The sequence below is a fragment of the Amblyomma mixtum genome, chromosome 4 (genome assembly GCF_055824585.1).
Source record: "Amblyomma mixtum isolate Tamu chromosome 4, ASM5582458v1, whole genome shotgun sequence".
Classification (NCBI taxonomy): domain Eukaryota; kingdom Metazoa; phylum Arthropoda; class Arachnida; order Ixodida; family Ixodidae; genus Amblyomma; species Amblyomma mixtum.
The window spans coordinates 153,933,740-153,951,171 of record NC_143015.1 but is presented as its reverse complement, the minus strand read 5'-3'; the positions used below and the strand labels follow the sequence as shown (position 1 = coordinate 153,951,171).

The following is a 17,432-nucleotide window of genomic DNA, read 5'->3' as shown; positions in this document are numbered from 1 at the left end:
TGCTCTGGCGCTATTTTCTTCAAATCAAGTATGCACCAACTCGCCCAAGAAGAAGTGTTAATACGTGTAGATCGAGTTCCCGCGGCAAAAAGACGAGTTCAGATTCCTCTTCAGTGCACCTTTAAAGGCTTTCGCCTTAATAATTTCATTCGCTTCGCATCAATGGTTGTCATTAACGCAGCAGGTGGAGATGTAAGTACAGTCTAAACGGGAGGGAGTAAAGAAGGAGTAAACTCACTTCTAACCCACTCACTTTTATAAAAGGAAGTGCGCTAGAGGACCGCTTACTCCCCTGTTTATCCCCAAACGGGAGATGTGCCGTATTTTCCTAAAGTAACCGGGCAGCAGTAGTTTGTTTCTTCCCTTATAAAAATGGCCTATAGACAGTCTATAGACTTCTTATTCACTCTATTGACTTCCTATAGATATTGCTTCTTGTCTATTCATAGTCTACAAACATAAGTCTACTAAAAGTGTCTGGCCATACATCTATAGATTGTCTATAATAGACTGTCTATGGCATTTTTATTGCCTGGAGACTGTTCTCTAGGATTGGTCTAGAGAGAGTCTGCAGACTTTATAGACAGAAGTCGATAGACACTCTATAGACTGTCTAAGACTTTTTTTGTAAGGGTTAGCCGCGTAGCGAAGCACTTACGGTAGCCCGTAACCTCTGAATCTCGTGTAATGTAAGGTGAGCCCTTGTCCCCACGTGCTGCAACCTCTCGGTTTTTAGGGGTGCCGTAACGGCTCCGTTATATGGTTGAGAAGCAAAAACGCGTTGCTCGGTTACTTTTGGCAAAGGGAGTACACTCTAAACAAAAAGGTGTAAAAAGGGAGTGAAGTGTCTTCTAGCGCACTGCCTTCTTTAAAAGAACGTGCGCGAGAGGACAGCTTACTCGCCTGTTTATTCCCAAACAGATGGATTCGCGTTGAGAGTGTAGCAAGCGTCTGACACTTACCCTCTGCTTTCTTCCACGCTCATCCCCGACCCCGTCGCCAGAGTCAGTCGATCGAGCAGCTCAAGAGCTTGGTCACCGACAAGCTTCGCTGTTCGGGGAGTGTGTCCATTACGCTCAAGGCCCGTTGGTACAAGCCCAAGTATCCGGACCCTCATTTTCCAGACATCGGAAAGTACGAAATCTACGAGAACTGTACGACCTTCCCGGGGGACCAGGACGTGTCGCCCACCACCGTGAGTAACGCGATTGAAACAATGTTTAAATACGTACCACGGAGCGAAATCGCTCCTCCGTATGCTTCTTTGCACACTGCACGCACAGTCTTGCTAACCATGGCGGCAGCCATTACAGTGACGCCTTCTGATAGCCTGCCGGTGCTCTGGTACTAGTCAGGCAAGAGCGATCTTTAGAGATCACGTGATCCTAACCGGCACTATGAAGGCCGCTAAATGAAAGTGGAACTGAAAAGCTCAGCATTTCTCCCATGTTTTCAACACCAAGGTGCCGAAACGCGCATAAATGTTTTAACGAGAGTACGTCAAAGGCCCCGTTACGCAGAAAATTTGGTGTCGGCGTCGTGAGCGATAAATGGGGTGGCATAGGGTGGGCCCTGCCGCCACCCCGGAGAAGCAACCTAGGTGGACAACCTGGGTCACGTGACTTTGTGGAGTTGTCACAGCCTACCCACCGGATTGTGAGCAAACTAACCGCCCTGGCAGGTGGCAGTTAATTTAATGGTTGATCGCGAGAGGTTGCTAGGGAAGAGACGCACGCTCGCACGCACACTGCTTCGCCTCTGTCCACATTCTGTTCTTGCTGCATACTACTTTGAAGTAGGTCTTGAACGATTTATATCCAGTTTATTAATCTTCTGTCCGTGGCACCATAGGTTTGTATGACGACTGCGGCGACAGCGGCCATAAAGAGGAACTACGCCTACTACCTGGGCCCGAAGATCGGGGTCTCCTACGACAAGCAGCTGGAGCGCACCCTGGTGCTGGAGACCCAGCTGAGCCTCGTAGAAAAAGTGAGATCGGCGGCGACGGATAAGCAAGCATTGGCCGAGGACTCGCATGAGGTCCACTCGAGCGGGGAGAACGGGAGAGTCTTTTGGGGACACGACAGAGACGAACGCCACCGGAGGCTTTTTTCCCCTCCTTTGTTCACACTGTGGTCACCGAGAACCACCTGCCCAACCTCTTTCTTCCTTAACTGTCGTAGAATCATAGTTCGAATAGATTGGCGACCAGCTTTATCAGACCTTTTGGTGCTGGCTTTATAATGCAATATTTTGGGCCCTTCATTTGTGCTTTGTGCCTAACAGATAATCTGTAAACAAAAATTGGCCGAGAAAACAGCGAAAGCGACACTCGAAATATGAAGTGTTGAGGTGGCATTTTTAAGGCGGAAGCCTTTAATGGTCCATACTGTCGGCCTTTAACAAAGCGTGTCACACGCGTTTAACTCGGGAACTAAAAAGCGCAACACTGCATCGGCATTTTTCTTTTCAAACGAAGCGCAGCCGTTTTAACCCAACGCTGGGCAGCGCTTTCGTTTTCTGTACCGTATCAACATGGAGGACTTAATTCTCGGAGCGCCGAGAGATGGCGCTGCGCATTTCGCATATCGTCTATTGCACTCTGTTAAACTGCAGCGCGTGGTCATACATCAATCACTGACCTGGGACCAGTTTCGGTTTCGGTTCTGCTTCTCCATTCTCCTTGGCTTCAGTATCAGAGGCTCGACATAGCCTTGCTTACGTGAACCTATCTAGGTGATGTTCCTTGACAGCGGCGGTTTGAGTCAGAGAATCGAGCTGAGCAAGTTCAGCCCATCTCGACGACTCTCTGTTTACATGAATTCGATACGAACGAGCCAGCTATCGCGGCGCGCATCGGTTCCGCGCTTCTGTTCTTTGCTGCAGAAAAATATATTCCAGAAGCGTGAAGAGCATTAGGCATAATTTGCAGATGGGGCTGCGAGTCAACCCACCCCTTGCGATAGAGATGAAGACTCGAGTCCACGACCGGGTTCGGAGGTTCACGGTCGGGGCTCCCGCAGGCAAAGGTGTCGCGGGCTCTCGGCATGACTGCTACTTGCCGGGCGCGCGACGTGCCGTTGCGAGCGGCGTAACAACGACTGACAGCAGCTCGCCGCCTGCGCCCAACCGATGACAATGACAGGCCGCACGCGGCGCGTCGCACTGACAAGGGGCAGAATGCGAGCGCGCAGAGCGCCAGCGTCATATTGACGTGGGGGCGCGTTTCTCGGGGCCGGCCTGTCAGCCTGGAACCGGCCGCCGGCGTCAGAAAAACACGCTAGTATTATTTGTTCACGCTCATAACAAGCACTGGAATAGATGAATGCCAAAAATGAATCATTTTTGAGGATCGTTGGCTGATGCCAAGTTGCTGGCAGTAATTAATTCGGCGATACAGGCAAATTTCATCCCATGACCGCTTTATTTACTGCCAGGTCGCCGCTCGCATAGCTGGCATTTGCTAGCTCCGCTGGCGTCGCGGAAATCGAGCATATCTTTATTTTATTATGGGACAGGTTCACAGTTAAAGGGGTGACGAGAGTAGTACCTTTTAAAGCGCTGACCAGTTCCGAAGCTCCCTCAGCTGCGGTATCGATAGTATCGATGCAAAACCAGGTAGGCTTAGCGACGACGAGGGCCGCCGGCAAGCCTCGCAGTTCATTGCCCGGCGCGTCCGCAGGCGGCGTCGTTGCCGAAAGCTCGGCATGCTGCCACTGGTCGAATATAACAGGCAGCCTTTCTGATAGCATGGCTGTTTTGTCTTTTCTGGTGCGAATGTGAAATACACCGATCGAGTCTGCAGGTCCGGCCGGCAAACCTGGATCCCGTCCGCTGGCCTCATAAAAATGAGCTAAAGATTTTTCTTCACTTAAATAATAAACTGTGGGAGCAAGAAGTGTGGAAAATAGGTCATTTTTGAGGATCGTTGAACAATGCCGAGTAGCTGGTAGAAGCAGCAACCGTAATACGAGCAAATTTCTTGCCACACCCGCGGCTCAGCTGCCGCTGCCCGGCCGTTACGGTCCAGCTTGCGCGCCTGGCGTCCGCTCTGCCGAGCGCACCGCAACAATGACCATATGTTTTGTTGTGAGACGATGCTGTTGACAGTAAAGCGATGCCAAAAGCAGGCATTTTATTATAAACCAGGCTACTTCCGAAGCGCTGTCCACCACGGCTTCGATGCGAAACAGGCCTAGCGATGACCAGGGCAGCCAGAGAGCAGTGCAGTTCGTCGCCCGGCGCGCCCGCGTCCAGCGCCGTTGCCGAAAGCGCGCTACGTGGGCAGGAATGCTTTGTCGCCGCCCGAGTACAGCCGGCAGTCTTTCTGATAACATCGCTTTTTTGTCGTTTCTGGTGCGAACTTCAGTAGCCAAGCAGCGCGCAGGCGCTGGTGTGCGGTGGCAAAGAGTTACACCGGATGTGGGCCGGGCATGAGTCTAGCGGCGCAAAGATGCTTGCCGCTCCGTGTCCCTGCTTGCAGTAGCCGGCAGTTCGCAAGCGGCGACTGGTGGGACGCGCCGGCCAAGTTTTCGCACATGTGTCAGCTGGACAGCTAGCAGACTCCATTCTGGGCAGACGGTGGTGCCACATTCGAGTCAATATGCGTGCTGTAACCTCGGTCAACTATGGCTAAACAGGCCTCGCTACGCCGCCATGTTGTGTTGACGACAGAAGCCTCTGATTGGCTTCTTAAAATGACGTTTGCTGTGAGTTGAGGGCGACGAGCGCAGGGAAACCGAAATTTACTTTTTTTCGCTATTCAATCAACCCAGACGATGAAACGAACCAAGGTATACTATAGAATGAAGGGCCAGAATTCCAAATACACACGTCGTTCAAAATTTTCGGAAAACATTTCACGACCCCTTTAATTATAGGCAAGAATGTCGAAATTGCATCGAAATAGCGCGGACGTCGATATAGCCACGGGGAACGGTGTGACGTCACAACCACCGGAAGTCGTCAGGAATAGTACTCTCGGCTTTCGCCTTTTGAGCACTTTAGTTGCCAAAGTGTCCTCGCAATTTTTTTACATCATGAACTTTTGGTGTCAAGTAGTGCTGGTTCTGGCCGGCTCCTCCTTGGTACCACTCCCGAAAATGAAATTTTGTGGCTTTCTTAACCAATTGAGTCGGATAAAAATGAACAAATATATTAGTAGAATAACTAATACATAGAGCCCTTCCACAACTCGGTATGTAATAAAACAGACAGCAGTGTCCTTTTCAAAAACATGCATCATGTGAGACTCCTGGAAGGACAATATTTTGTAGCTTGCATTAGGTGCTGTTGGAGTTGAGGGTTCAGGACAGGAGTGCCGCTGAGCGAAAAGGTTCGTAGGTGGCGAAAGGAGAATAGGTTTATTTACATTTTTACAACATGGTGGTTAGAATTGAGACTGAAGTGAAGCTGAAGTGAGGCTCAAGTGAGGCTCTCCTGCCGGATTCGTTGTCGACTTTTATACCCTTCTTGTTCCCTAAAGTCCCTAGGTTGAGGACGCCCACGCCGGAGTGGGAGGGGCCTAGAGCTTTCACTTGGGCGCACAAACACAACACCGCACTTAGGGTCACGCCCCCGTCACATGTGGAGTCTGAGGGAAAGAAGGTTTCCGTCGAGGCAGCGTCGACTGCGGTAGGTGGTGGTTTCCGGCCAGCCAAAGGTTCCCGCGGGTCACCGACATCTGTTGTTCATCAAATGACACTCGCCGCTCGAGGCCGGAACGCGAGGTCACGAAAAGGCCGAAAGTGGTTCCTCGTGCTTGGAGAAGTTCGCGAGGGTCGGAGATGATGCCCGCCGGCTGGTCGCGGTGCTTGGCACGCCAAAGAGCCACAGGTAACGAGGTCCTTTGTTCCCCGGCACGGTCACGGCAAATGGGGAAGATAACGTTCGTCTCCCCGAGGCGGCGGCGGCGTTCTACACGTGCAGGCACTTCGAAAAGGGGGCCTGGTTTTGCTTAAACTCAGCCCCTTCGTTTTAGTCCTGCACTCCGACCGGCCAAACTCCGTAAGTGGATTCAGCTGTCACCTGGGTCCTCTCCGGGCGGTCCATGGCGGCAGGCCCGAAAGTAATCACACTGAAGTTGCTCGCAGCCATATACTGTGGAAACAGGTGTGCTGGCTGGTTCGATCTCAACAGTGCCTTACTCTCGCTCAACCCTACCAGTGACATCATGGCCACCCTCTGGCTAATGAAACTGAAACAAAAAGTACGTCAAGAATAAATGAAATTGTAATAAGGAAGTAATTACTTCTTGGCATCGCAGCCATACGGCTATCTTTGTAGCCATTCATCTTTTGTAGCCGTATGCCGCGCCTCCTCTATACTTTCTGCCATATGGCTGCGCTAGGATGGATGCCAATGAGTAATTACCTCTTTATTACAAATCAGCTCCACCTTGGGGGATTCCCCTAATCATCTAACCAACTTCGTTTTTCGAGTTATTAATCAGTTGACTCTCGCCCTACCACATGCTTGCCGTCCCGGCTAGCTCATAATAAAGAAAAAAAAGTCCCGGTTAGCTCACTTAGTATAATGACTGCTCCGGTGAAGCTGTGGTGCCAGGTTCGAACCCCGGACCAAGACAAATTTTTTGTTAACTACGAAGTGTCTGTGGAAGCTGTATAGCTTTCCTTTGTAGCCGTAAGGCTGCGCTTGGGTGGATGCCAATGAGTAATTCCTTATTATAAATCTAATCCACTTTGTGGGATCCCCCCAAACATTTGGCAATAAGTTGAATTACGACACCCTACCCGGCGTTCGCGAATTCCACGTAGTGGCCCATGCTGATTAATGCCTCACGAATCGATCATTCATCATCATTGTCATCAGCCTGACTACGCCCACTGCAGGGCAAAGGCCTCTCCGTTGCCTCTCCAATTAACCCTGTCGTTTGCCAGCTGCGGCCACCGTATCCCCGCAAACTTCTTAATTCTATTCCGCCCACCTAACTTTCTCCCGCCCCCTGCTACATTTGCCTTCTCTTGGAATCCACAGCGGTTATCTTGCCTTCGCATTACGTGCCCTGCCAAATCCCATTTCTTCCTCTTGATTTCAACTAAGATGTCATTAACCCACGTTTGTTCCCTCACCCACTCCGGCCGCTTACGATCTCTTAACGTTACACCTATAATTTTCCTTTCCATAGCTCGCTGCGTTATTCTTAACTTAAGCTGAACCCTCTTCGTTAGCCCCTACAATTTTGTGTACATAATGCTTGATGTTTAATATCATTGTTTCGATCTATAAGAACAGTCAAATGGGGTCTCCATGGCTCTCCCCACGTTATGTTGTAGAAAAAACTTCTCACGTCGTCTCTGTCTTATTCCTTTTCACCAGCTGTGCGAGCTGAGGCAAACGCACTTCACCACACCATACAGCATCGCCGCTTATGACGTCGACTACGACGCCGGGACCGGATGCGTCGAGCTGACCGTTGACGGCGCCTTCCGCCGCTTGCGTCTACTCATGAATCTACGGGACTTCTTTAGGGACAGGTTTACAAATCCGTCGCTGTATGGCCTGTGCCTCCGGGTCACCCCGTAACTGTGACGTCACAAGAAAGCGCCTCCTCCACTGCGCTTAAAATAGTAACAAAGCTGTGAAGAAAGAAGACGTGTGTCGACAAGGGACTTCACCACCATTTGCTCATCGTCGCCAGTGATATATATGCTGTACTCAGTAGCACCAGCGGACGTGATGATCTTCGGTGCATGATGTTGATGATTAGTGTTTTACTGATGGGACGGCGTGTGCTGCATCAAACTGTGGAAAGTTTCCGGGAGCAGAACATTGTTCGTGTATTGTGTGGCGTCTACCAGAGTCACTGTTCTAGCTTCGCTTCTTGTACTACAGCATAGGAACTGAGCACTCCGAGAGAACCAGCGCCGTGTGCCTTCCGTAGGCGCAGCATTAATTTTTTCCGGAACGCACACGAGAACATCGCATTTCTTTTTTTTATATGGGAAGAGCAGGTGCGCTATTATTTGAATAGTAGACAATAAGCGTGTTCGCGGATGCATCGCCCAATGTTAGCCGCGGCTCCTTAAGGATCCCTTATAGAACCCGTATGGATCCCTTATAGAACCCGTATGGATCCCTTATAGATCCCTTATAGAACTTTTATAGATCCCTTATAGAGCCCCTCAAAGCTGTTGGCTCTCTTCGATCATGCACTAAGGAAGCCGGAAGCCACAGACGTTCATACCATTCTATTGTTCAGGATTTTTGAAATTAGTTTTGTTACGCTCTATCTTCATTATTCCGCGAATAGTGATATCGTTAGCATCGCATAGTACTTTTGAAACTTTAATGTAACTCAGAAACCTTTTATTAGACCATGAACCCACACATAAGAATCTTGTCGCATGTTATCAGCTGATCAGGCGCAAAATATGCTTATGTGTCCTTGGAAAGGCATAAAGAGAAGGCGGTGCCGATTTTGTAGTCGCATCGTTATGGGGTTGCAAAATGTTTGGGCGCGAGTGTCTCACGACGTCGTTAAGAACTGTGAACACAGCCGCCATTGAAGAAGATTTCCTGTTGTTTCAACATGTGTCATTTACTCGCTCTGAGTGTGTGTTCTTGAACACTGTCTTATTTTGTTCTTTGGAAAACATTATTAAAGAAAATCATGCAATTATAACTTCAGTGGATCTCCTAGTGTTCATTTCTTCAGTGACTTCCTGTACCCTGTTGAATTCTTTCGCGCACGCCAGGTTTCCCCTTACAAGTGCCTCTGACAGAGCGAATGGAATCTACATATCCGTGCGCATATACCCTGTTTAAAGAAAAGCTGGAATGATGTTTTGAGAATTCGAGGTTATTCAAGATTTCGAATCTATGAAGCTTCTAGGTAAAGCATGGGAATTATTTTTGCCCTAGCATTTAAAATGGTAATATAATCTTAGATTAAAATCGCGATGATGTTCAGGCTTCTCTCGACTGCGTTGGAGAATGCGGGAAAACTCTCAGTGACATCATTACCGCCATGGGCGTCCGGAGGGGGGGGGCAAGGGGGGGCGGCTGCACCCCCCTGGAAAATCACTCACTCGAACCGTGAGTGATGGCCGCACGCCAGGGGCGGTGGTGCGCTCAGTCAAAAGGGTAAAAGCAGCCCCGCATGGTCACATCTGCGAAATGCCGCGTCCGGGCGTGCGTCGTTCCGCCGTTTTCAAACCACGCCATCGTTAGCTCTACTGAAGGGCGACCTGTTCCAGACATACAGCGGCACCGGCGAGCATGTGTTTCGAGCCGCCTTGAGATGGGTGTCTGTTTCTTTGATCTCTAGAGAGATAGCGACACGGAGGCAGACAGTGCACGGGGCATCTTGTTTTCGCCTATCGTTACGCCGGTCACCGATGAATTCTTAAGGAGGGAAGGTAAAATCAGCCGTGTCCACCCCCGCTTTGTCGGGCTGCTCAGGGGCAAGCGGGCGATGAGTTGGCGCCGCCGCCGCTCGCTGTCTCCTCCGATCCACGGGTAGCGCAGTTCGGTAGAAGCGCCGCTTTCAGAATCTCCGGCAAAGGGGATTAGCTGCTTTTGTTCACGGTGACGCAGTCTCCCGAGGCGCCCCCACACCAGCGTTCTTTGCGTCTTCTGCGAAAACCAGCGCCTTTGGTCAACGCAGCCCGATTGTGCCTGCCTGGCTCGCCTGTCACCTCTGGCTGGGCCTCAAATCACAACAGCGCCCATGTACTGTGCGTGTCAGTGCATGGTAAAGAGACCCAGGTGGTCGACATTACCCGGAACTCTGTACTACTCCATCCCTCATAGCCTGAGTCGTTTTGGGGCTCTGAACCCCATAAAAACACAAAAACAAATTTTCCGACTGGAGTGGCGAGTGTCCCTTCCCCTCGGAAGTTGCGCGGCGTTCCTTTCACCCCCAAAGTGCGCATTCGGGGATACTGCGGCAAGTAAGCCCTTGCACGTGTGCGCGCCTCTGTGTTTGTGCTTGGGTGTTTTTAGTGGCCGGTTGTCAGCGAAGCTGAGAACAACCAAGACAGCGGACGAGAAAACGACGAGCGGAGAGCAGTGTGTGTGCGGTTGCTCGACTGTGCGGATGCGCAAGCAAGATGGAGCGAGGTGTATGAAGCTGCGAGCGTGCATTTATCTTGTAAATAAGTTTTCGTTGTATATATAGTCATCTTTTGTTTTCAACGTACGCGTTCAACAGTTTTTCCAATCAATGTGTATGATGAGTGTGCACCGAGAGCGTGTAATGAAGCACAGAAGTGAATTTATCACACGTGTAATTACGCAATTCGCCCAGAAAAATCCGAGGCGCCTACAGTTGCTGTTCAAGGAAGACTGACTGAGTGACTGTAGTTGCGTGTTTGTGAACATATTGTGCTGTGTGCTGGTCATCAATCCGGGTGAGTCGAGAACCCGTATGCAGCAAGACTGAGCACTCTTCTCCACGAAGTGATATAGCATCTTTTTGCATTTTTATTAATTTTAGTTGTTTCTTCGTTGATAAAGTCCAATGTACCTCTCCTAGCCGCGCTTTAATTTGCTGTTTGTAATTTTTCTTTCATGTGTGCATTTTGTTTAATTTTTATTTATATATAAATAAATAAATTTACTCCGCAAATAGCGCCTTTCTGCTACGAACATACCCCCCCCCCCCCCCCCCGGGGCACCAACGGGGCCCCCCCCCTGCAAAAAATTCTGCGGACGCCCTTGATTACCGCCGAAATTTCAGATGCCCGCTGCTTTCACCTGCATGCTGCTGTCCGTCATCCAATGCCGCCAAACAATGCTTGGTGAGCTTCACCTTAGATGGCGCTACTTCTCTGTTATGAAACACCTGTTTCTTGGCTGCAAACGCTACGCTGTCATTCGTATCGTCATTATTGGGGCCTCTGCCCGTCGCTGTGGACTGCAGAAAAGCCTGAGCGCCGACACCACTTTATTCAGCGATTATGCCACCATTTCAAATGGTATCGCAAAATTATTTCACAGGCTTTCCCTACATGTTTCACACATTCGGCCGTTATAAACTCATGAAATTAAGAAACCCCTTCAGTTGCCCTTCAGAATCCACACGATGGACCGCACCGCTGAAGGTAATGTGACCAATGAGATGCTGATCACCCGGCAGCAGCTCGCATGCCCACGGTGGAGATAAAAAGCAGGCGACGGATCTCCTGGCCCGGAAACTTTTTCAAACCACTGTTTTTCTCGCCCTCGAGAAACGACGCAGGTACCGCAACATAAAACTACACAAGAACAAAGAAAATGGCGGGCTATACGGCTCCACGCCAGTTCCACTAATCTGTTCACCGAAAAGCGCCCCACACTAAAAAAAATGAGAATACCAATGTTGCCACACTCATTGTATTTCTAGAAACGCAGTAGCCCGCCGCCAAAACCTTAAAAGAAAAATCTTATTGTAGCTTTTGTCTCTGAAGTCTGCGTAGTCCGCGGACGAGGCGAGACCAGGAACAACGAATGCTTGCCGGTCGACCATAACGTCATGTCAGCGTTTTCGCCGACAGAGACCGAAACTGCCGGTACCATATCGTCTGTAATTGTTAACGCTGCGCACTGTTGTTTGGAGCTCATTTTCGTGATGACTAGTTCCGTAGGCTCCTTTCAAGGCATAAAAACTGACGTCCAAAATACTTTGCCTGTACCCCTTTATGCATGGCAAAGCCACAGCCTACCGCCCGGACATGACAAGAAGCACCAAGCTACTTGGTAATGTTCACACGCCGATGATTTGCGCATTTTGAGCGCGAGAAACGTTATTTTAAGCTAGCGCTACCTGACTCTGTATAATAGAAATTTCATTATTAAGGATGACACGTTAACGTACGTATCTTCTGCTGTTACCCAGTAGAAAATCATGGAACTCTTGCTTCTGCATTTTTTAACATTCATGCTTTTTTGTTGTTTTGTGATAATGGCGTGTGCCGTTCTTAGAGGCAGATTGAAGCTAGAACACTTCGCTGCGCGAAAAAGAACACATTACGTAATTGCGACTTCTCGTGGCAGCCCCATGGCTCGGAATATTTTTTATGCATTTATTTTCTATAGTCTCCTCACACTCGCTAAGAAAACTTGCAAGTGTCGGGGGGGGGGGGGGGGGGCGTGACGTAGAGCCGTTGCATGTTCTCCGGGCATTAGTTACATGCCCGCTTGGTGTAATAGACGACGAAAGTCACTGGAATGGAACTGTGTGAGCGGTGGAGAGATATTCTTATCGTGGGAAGAAAGTGTCTGCATTTATTCGCACAAATGAGAGTAGTGTCGCGTGATTTGCTCCTTGTAGAGCTAGGGCTTCCTCACCGAAGGATGGACTTGACCATGGGAGTGTAGGTGGCCGGTGTAGAGCATCATAGGCAAGCTGATGTACCAGCTTATTGCCTGCAATTCCAGCGTGGCCAGGTATCCACTTAGCGGTTACTATGGCGAGTCTCAGGGAGAAAAGAACATTAGGGAATTCATTGTGGAGGTCTTAGGGAGAAAGTGTGGGATTGGAGAGCACGAACTTCGAACATCAAGCGTGTGCACATCGTGTAAAAGAGGGAAGTTGGATGCTTGATATAATGGCATGAGCGAAGATTTTTTTTTTGGGGGGGGGGGGGGGGGATTTAACGTCTCAAAGCGACTCAGGCTATGAGGGACGCCGTTGAGAAGGGCTCCGGAAATTTCGACCACCTGCGGTTCTTTAACGTGCACTGAGATCACACAGTACACGAGCCTCGAGAACTTCGCCTTCATCGAAATTCGGCCTTCGCGGGCGGGATCGAACCCGCGTCTTTCGGGTCCCCAGCCAAGCGCTATAACCACTGACCCACCGCAGCGGTGCGCATGAGGGATGGATAGAAGCTCATGGACGGCGGTGGATGGGGAGGGTGGGGGGCGTTGTATGGTCTCTCCGTGTGGGTGGCCGGACAACGGGGTGGGGTTCGTAGATGCAAGACGCAGCGATCTTATTTGAAACAGCACATGTCGCTTTTTCTTCATCATCATCAGCCTGACTGCGCCCACTGCAGGGCAAAGGCCTCTCCCACGTCTCCAATTAACCCTGTCCTTTGCCAGCTGCGGCCAACGTTTCCCCACAAACTTCCTAATACCATCCGCCCACCTAAGTTTCTGCTGCTCTCTCTTACACTAATTCGAATCCGCATCAGACTAATGGGAAACCTATACAGCAATTTGTACGGACAATAATACATTCTTGGAATAAAATTTTCGCTAGCATTGAAACAATTCGCAGTAACGGTGGTAGGAACTGCCTCAGTTTGTAAAGGATCACGGGCGGCTAGAACACAGGACTGGCAGCAGTAGTATCGCTGGCGTCAGTCCGCATTTATTTTCTGCACTTTACAGCAGAGTTTGAGCATACCGTGGCCTCCATTCGCATATTGGTCGACGCCAGAGTTTAGGCAAGTGCATTTCGATAAGACATGCGAGTTGGCTGAAAAAGGTTGTCTTGGGCCGCATGGAATGTTCCTAAAAGGAAGTTCGCAGAGGACAGCTGATACTGCCTTTACTACCATGTAGGCTTATTCATGTGTAGGGTGTGGCTGTAATGTGACAGCCAAGGAAATGACGTCACAGGTAGGTGAAATCACAATGGCGAGTTCAAAAGACGCAGGACAAGGGAAAACAACTCGGGGAGGACCATCTACTGTAGGTAGAACCGACATAGTCAGAGACGTAAATTTTAAGGCGGAAGCCTTTAGTGGCTCATACTGTCGTCCGTTAGCAGAGAGTGTCACACCTCTGGCAGCGCTTTAACTCGGGAACTAAAAAAGGCAGCAGAAAAAAAACAAATGGTCGCTTCAGATAGAGGAGGAAAAAATTAACCTAGAAGCAACATTCGATGACTGTAGAGTAGTTTCATTTCGGTGGAAATCAGTTTTGATCATGATGACGTCATGGCATAGTGAAAATCGTCACAGAATGGTCGGAAAAACGTCGCATTTGTGTCAAATTAGATGGAAAATGTGTAACCAAGCACAATTAACACCCAAGACCAAGGGCGTCCGCAGAATTTTTTGCAGGGGGGGGGCCCCATTGGCTGTTGGCGCCGGAGGGGGGGGGTTATGTTCGTAGCAAAAAGGCACTATTTGCGGAGTAAATTTATTTATTTATAAATAAATAAAATAAATAAGTAAAATACACACATGAAAGAAAAATTACAAACAGCAAATTAAAGCGTGGCTAGGAGAGATACATTGGAGTTTATCAACGAAGAAACAATTAAAATTAATAAAAATGCAAAAAGATACTATCACTTCGTGGAGAAGAGTGCTCAGTCTTGCTGCATACGGGTTCTCGACACACCCAGATTGATGACCAGCACACAGCACAATATGTTCACAAACACGCAACGACAGTCAGTCAGTAAACAGCAACTGTAGACGCCTCGGATTTTTCTGGGCGAATTGCGTGATGACACGGGTGATAAATTCATTCCTGTGCTTCATTACACGCTCTCGGTGCACACTCATCATACAAAGGCCGTCCAGTCTGTCGTTTGTCATCATTGAGCGTAGCCACGTTTTCACTCTCCTCATTGTACTGAAGGAGCGTTCGACCGTACAGGTAGTAACTGGCAAAGCCAGAGCCACCTCAATGGCTTTTGCAACACCAGGGAAGAATGTCTTGGCCTGATGTAGAAGCTCACAGTAAGTTATTTCTGATGGGTCCCCAGTTTTGTTGCACCACATCTCGTACCAAGAGATGGCCTCTTCCTTGAAGTTGTCGATGCCGTAAAAGCACTGGAGTTCTTCGGCGAGAACAGCGAACTCAACACGGCTCAAGTGCTTCATTTTTGATGGATGCAGCTGGAGAAGTTTGAAGCTCCTCTCATTGCTTTCAGAAAAGCGCCGAGCTAAAGAAGCAGTGAGGGAGTCCAAGTACGGCACATATATTGCCACACGGTAGTATTCCTCCGGCGACTGAATCCCGTAGTTGTCTCGGTGGGCCTGACGAGAGACTTGTCTTGGCACAGATATCACCACATTTAAGTGATTGGCTGCCTCCCTTGCTGCATTCATGATGTTAGAGAACTCCTCTACAGCGTTCGTCCGGTGGCCGCGAAAAATACGTTGCAGCTCAGTGATGTGGTCATGCACAGAATGGAAGTCCATGGATACACCTTGCAGAATGTTCGTAACTGGTTCGAGCCGAGCGCTGTACTTCGCTACAATATGCAAGCAGACGATGAAAGATGAGCTTGTTGTTGCGCAGTAGAGGATGTGAGCTCGTTGTCTAGTTGCAGCGTTCGAGCATGATTCCGTGGACGCGAGCTCCTCGAGTGCTTCGACTATGGCCACTTAATGCTGAGAGAAGATCCTAATAGACTTATATTTTGCAGACCATCTTGTCTCACACAGCATCGGAATGTTCGGCACCAATTTTCTCCGGAGTACGCTCTCGCGGAAGAAGTTTATGGTTTGTTTGATTATGCCAATTGTGTTTCGAATTTCAGAGACGTCGTTCAGATCGTTGATGACGAGATTTAGTTTGTGACTTGCACAGTGGAAAAATAGTGCCTTCGGGAACTGTTTTTGTATAATTTTGTTCACTCCAGCTTCTTTTCCAGCCATTGTAGAGCATCCATCGTACCCCTGTCCAACGAGGTTCGAAAGAATCAGCCCGACATTCGTCAAAAACTTCAAGATTGCCGCGGCGATGCAAGCGGAGTTTAATTGCTCCAGCTCTACAAATCCCAAAAACTGCTCTCGAACGCACACTTCGGCTCCCGCCTTGTCAATAAAGCGAACGCCTATAGACATCTGCTCTTTTCCTGAAATATCTGCAGTTTCGTCAGCAAGAACGGAAAAAGCAAACGCTTTGTTAGCTTCGGTAACTATCTGCTCTTTCAGGATGTCGCCACAGATTGTGATGATCTCGTTCTGGACGCGGACAGAAGTGTACTTGGCATTGCCAGCAGAAGAAGCGAAGTGCTCCTGAAGTAGAGTATCTCCAGCTTCTACACGAAAGTCAAGCAGATCATTGAAGACTCCACTATCGGACTGCTTGCCGCGAATTGGCAAGTCATGCGTCGCGCAAAAGACAATGGTGGAAACTATTGGAAATAGTTTGTCACGGTTCCTTTCAACTTGCGCGTGGAGTGCTCTGTTCAGCTGCTCTACAACGGGTAGCTGCTTGCCTTTCATCACATCCATAAAGTTCTGTGAGGCCGTCATTGCCTCCTGGTGCCATTGGGATTTTACGTGATCCCTGCACGCCTCGTGCATTTTTCTGTAATTACTGAAAGCGCGCACGATAAAACTTCCTTGAGTACCCCGGTGAACACGTGGAGGAAAAATGACGCAAAAACGACAAATAGCGCCTTTCGCTGTCGCTGAGTACGCAAGCCAGGGGGCGTAATCTCCCAGCCATTGATGTCGAAAAGGCCTCTTTCCAGGTGTTACATCCTTCTTAAAATCGTATGTAACTTCAAAAAGTCCGGTATGCCAGTGAGTTTAGGTTTGCGTAGAAACTCTCCTAAGTCATATTCTTGAGGCAAGTTATTTGTTTTCTTGATGTTGTCTCCGGACTTCGATCCCAAGCAAGGAGAAAGGGAATCGTCTCGGCTTACTGCGTGACCGGAGCTCGCTGGTGAAGTTCCTTCCATGGAGACGACGACGTCGGCTACTGTCCGGTGATGAAAGGTTGCATCGCTCTGGTCAAATCCGGACTTAAATCCCAAGAAAGGAGAAATGAAATCATCTCGGCCTGCTGCATTACCTGAACTCACTGTTGACAGAGTCCCTTCCATGGAGTCGACGACATCAGCTACTGTCCGGTGATAAAAGCTTGCATCACTCTGTTCAAATGCTACACCGTTGTCACATATCACACCAGAATCTGCAGGGGCGCATTTGGATAACGCTTCGTCAGACAACCGCTGACGCTTGAAGAAGCGCCGAATGTCCATCATTCGGAACCGCGCGAGACAAAGCTGGCTATGGAGTTCTTCGGGGTTGGTAGTGTTAAAAATATATACACATTGATTGAAAAAACGGTTGAATGCGTACGTTGAAAACAAAAAATGACTATATATACAACGAAAACTTATTTACAAGATAAATGCACGCTCGCAGCTTCATACACCTCGCTCCATCTTGCTCTCGCAACCGCACAGTCGAGTATTTGCACACACACTACTCGCCGCTCGTCGTTTTCTCGTCCGCTGTCTTGATTGTTCTCAGCTTCGTTGACAACCGGCCACTAAAAATACCGAAGCACAAACACAGAGGCGCGCACACATGCAAGGGCCTACTTGCCGCAGTATCCCCGAATACGCACTGTTGGAGTTGAGGGTTCAGGACAGGAGTGCCGCTGAGCGAAGAGGTAGATGGCGAAAGGAGAATAGGTTTATTTACATTTTACATTGGTGGTTAGAAGTGAGACGATTCTGCCGCATCCGTTGTCGAGTTTTATATCCTTCTTGTTCCCTAAAGTCC

The 17,432-nt window shown here is 49.2% G+C and overlaps 1 protein-coding gene across 1 annotated transcript; it reads left to right on the top strand.

Annotated features, from left to right (window-relative positions):
• Nucleotides 1-1,857: 1,857 nt before the first annotated feature.
• LOC149348849 (uncharacterized) lies at nucleotides 1,858-8,064 on the top strand. The gene is made up of 2 exons (XM_089585927.1): nucleotides 1,858-1,989; nucleotides 7,339-8,064. Exons 1-2 carry the CDS (start codon nucleotides 1,858-1,860, stop codon nucleotides 7,543-7,545), a joined length of 339 nt encoding a protein of 112 aa, XP_089442053.1. The 3' UTR covers nucleotides 7,546-8,064.
• Nucleotides 8,065-17,432: the final 9,368 nt, after the last annotated feature.

Excerpts from the sequence above, each read along its gene's own strand:
- LOC149348849 (XM_089585927.1), top strand. The coding sequence starts at position 1,858 with ATGACGACTGCGGCGACAGCGGCCATAAAGAGGAACTACGCCTACTAC. Across the intron at positions 1,990-7,338 it reads AGCTGAGCCTCGTAGAAAAA|CTGTGCGAGCTGAGGCAAAC; the intron begins GTGAGATCGGCG and ends CCTTTTCACCAG.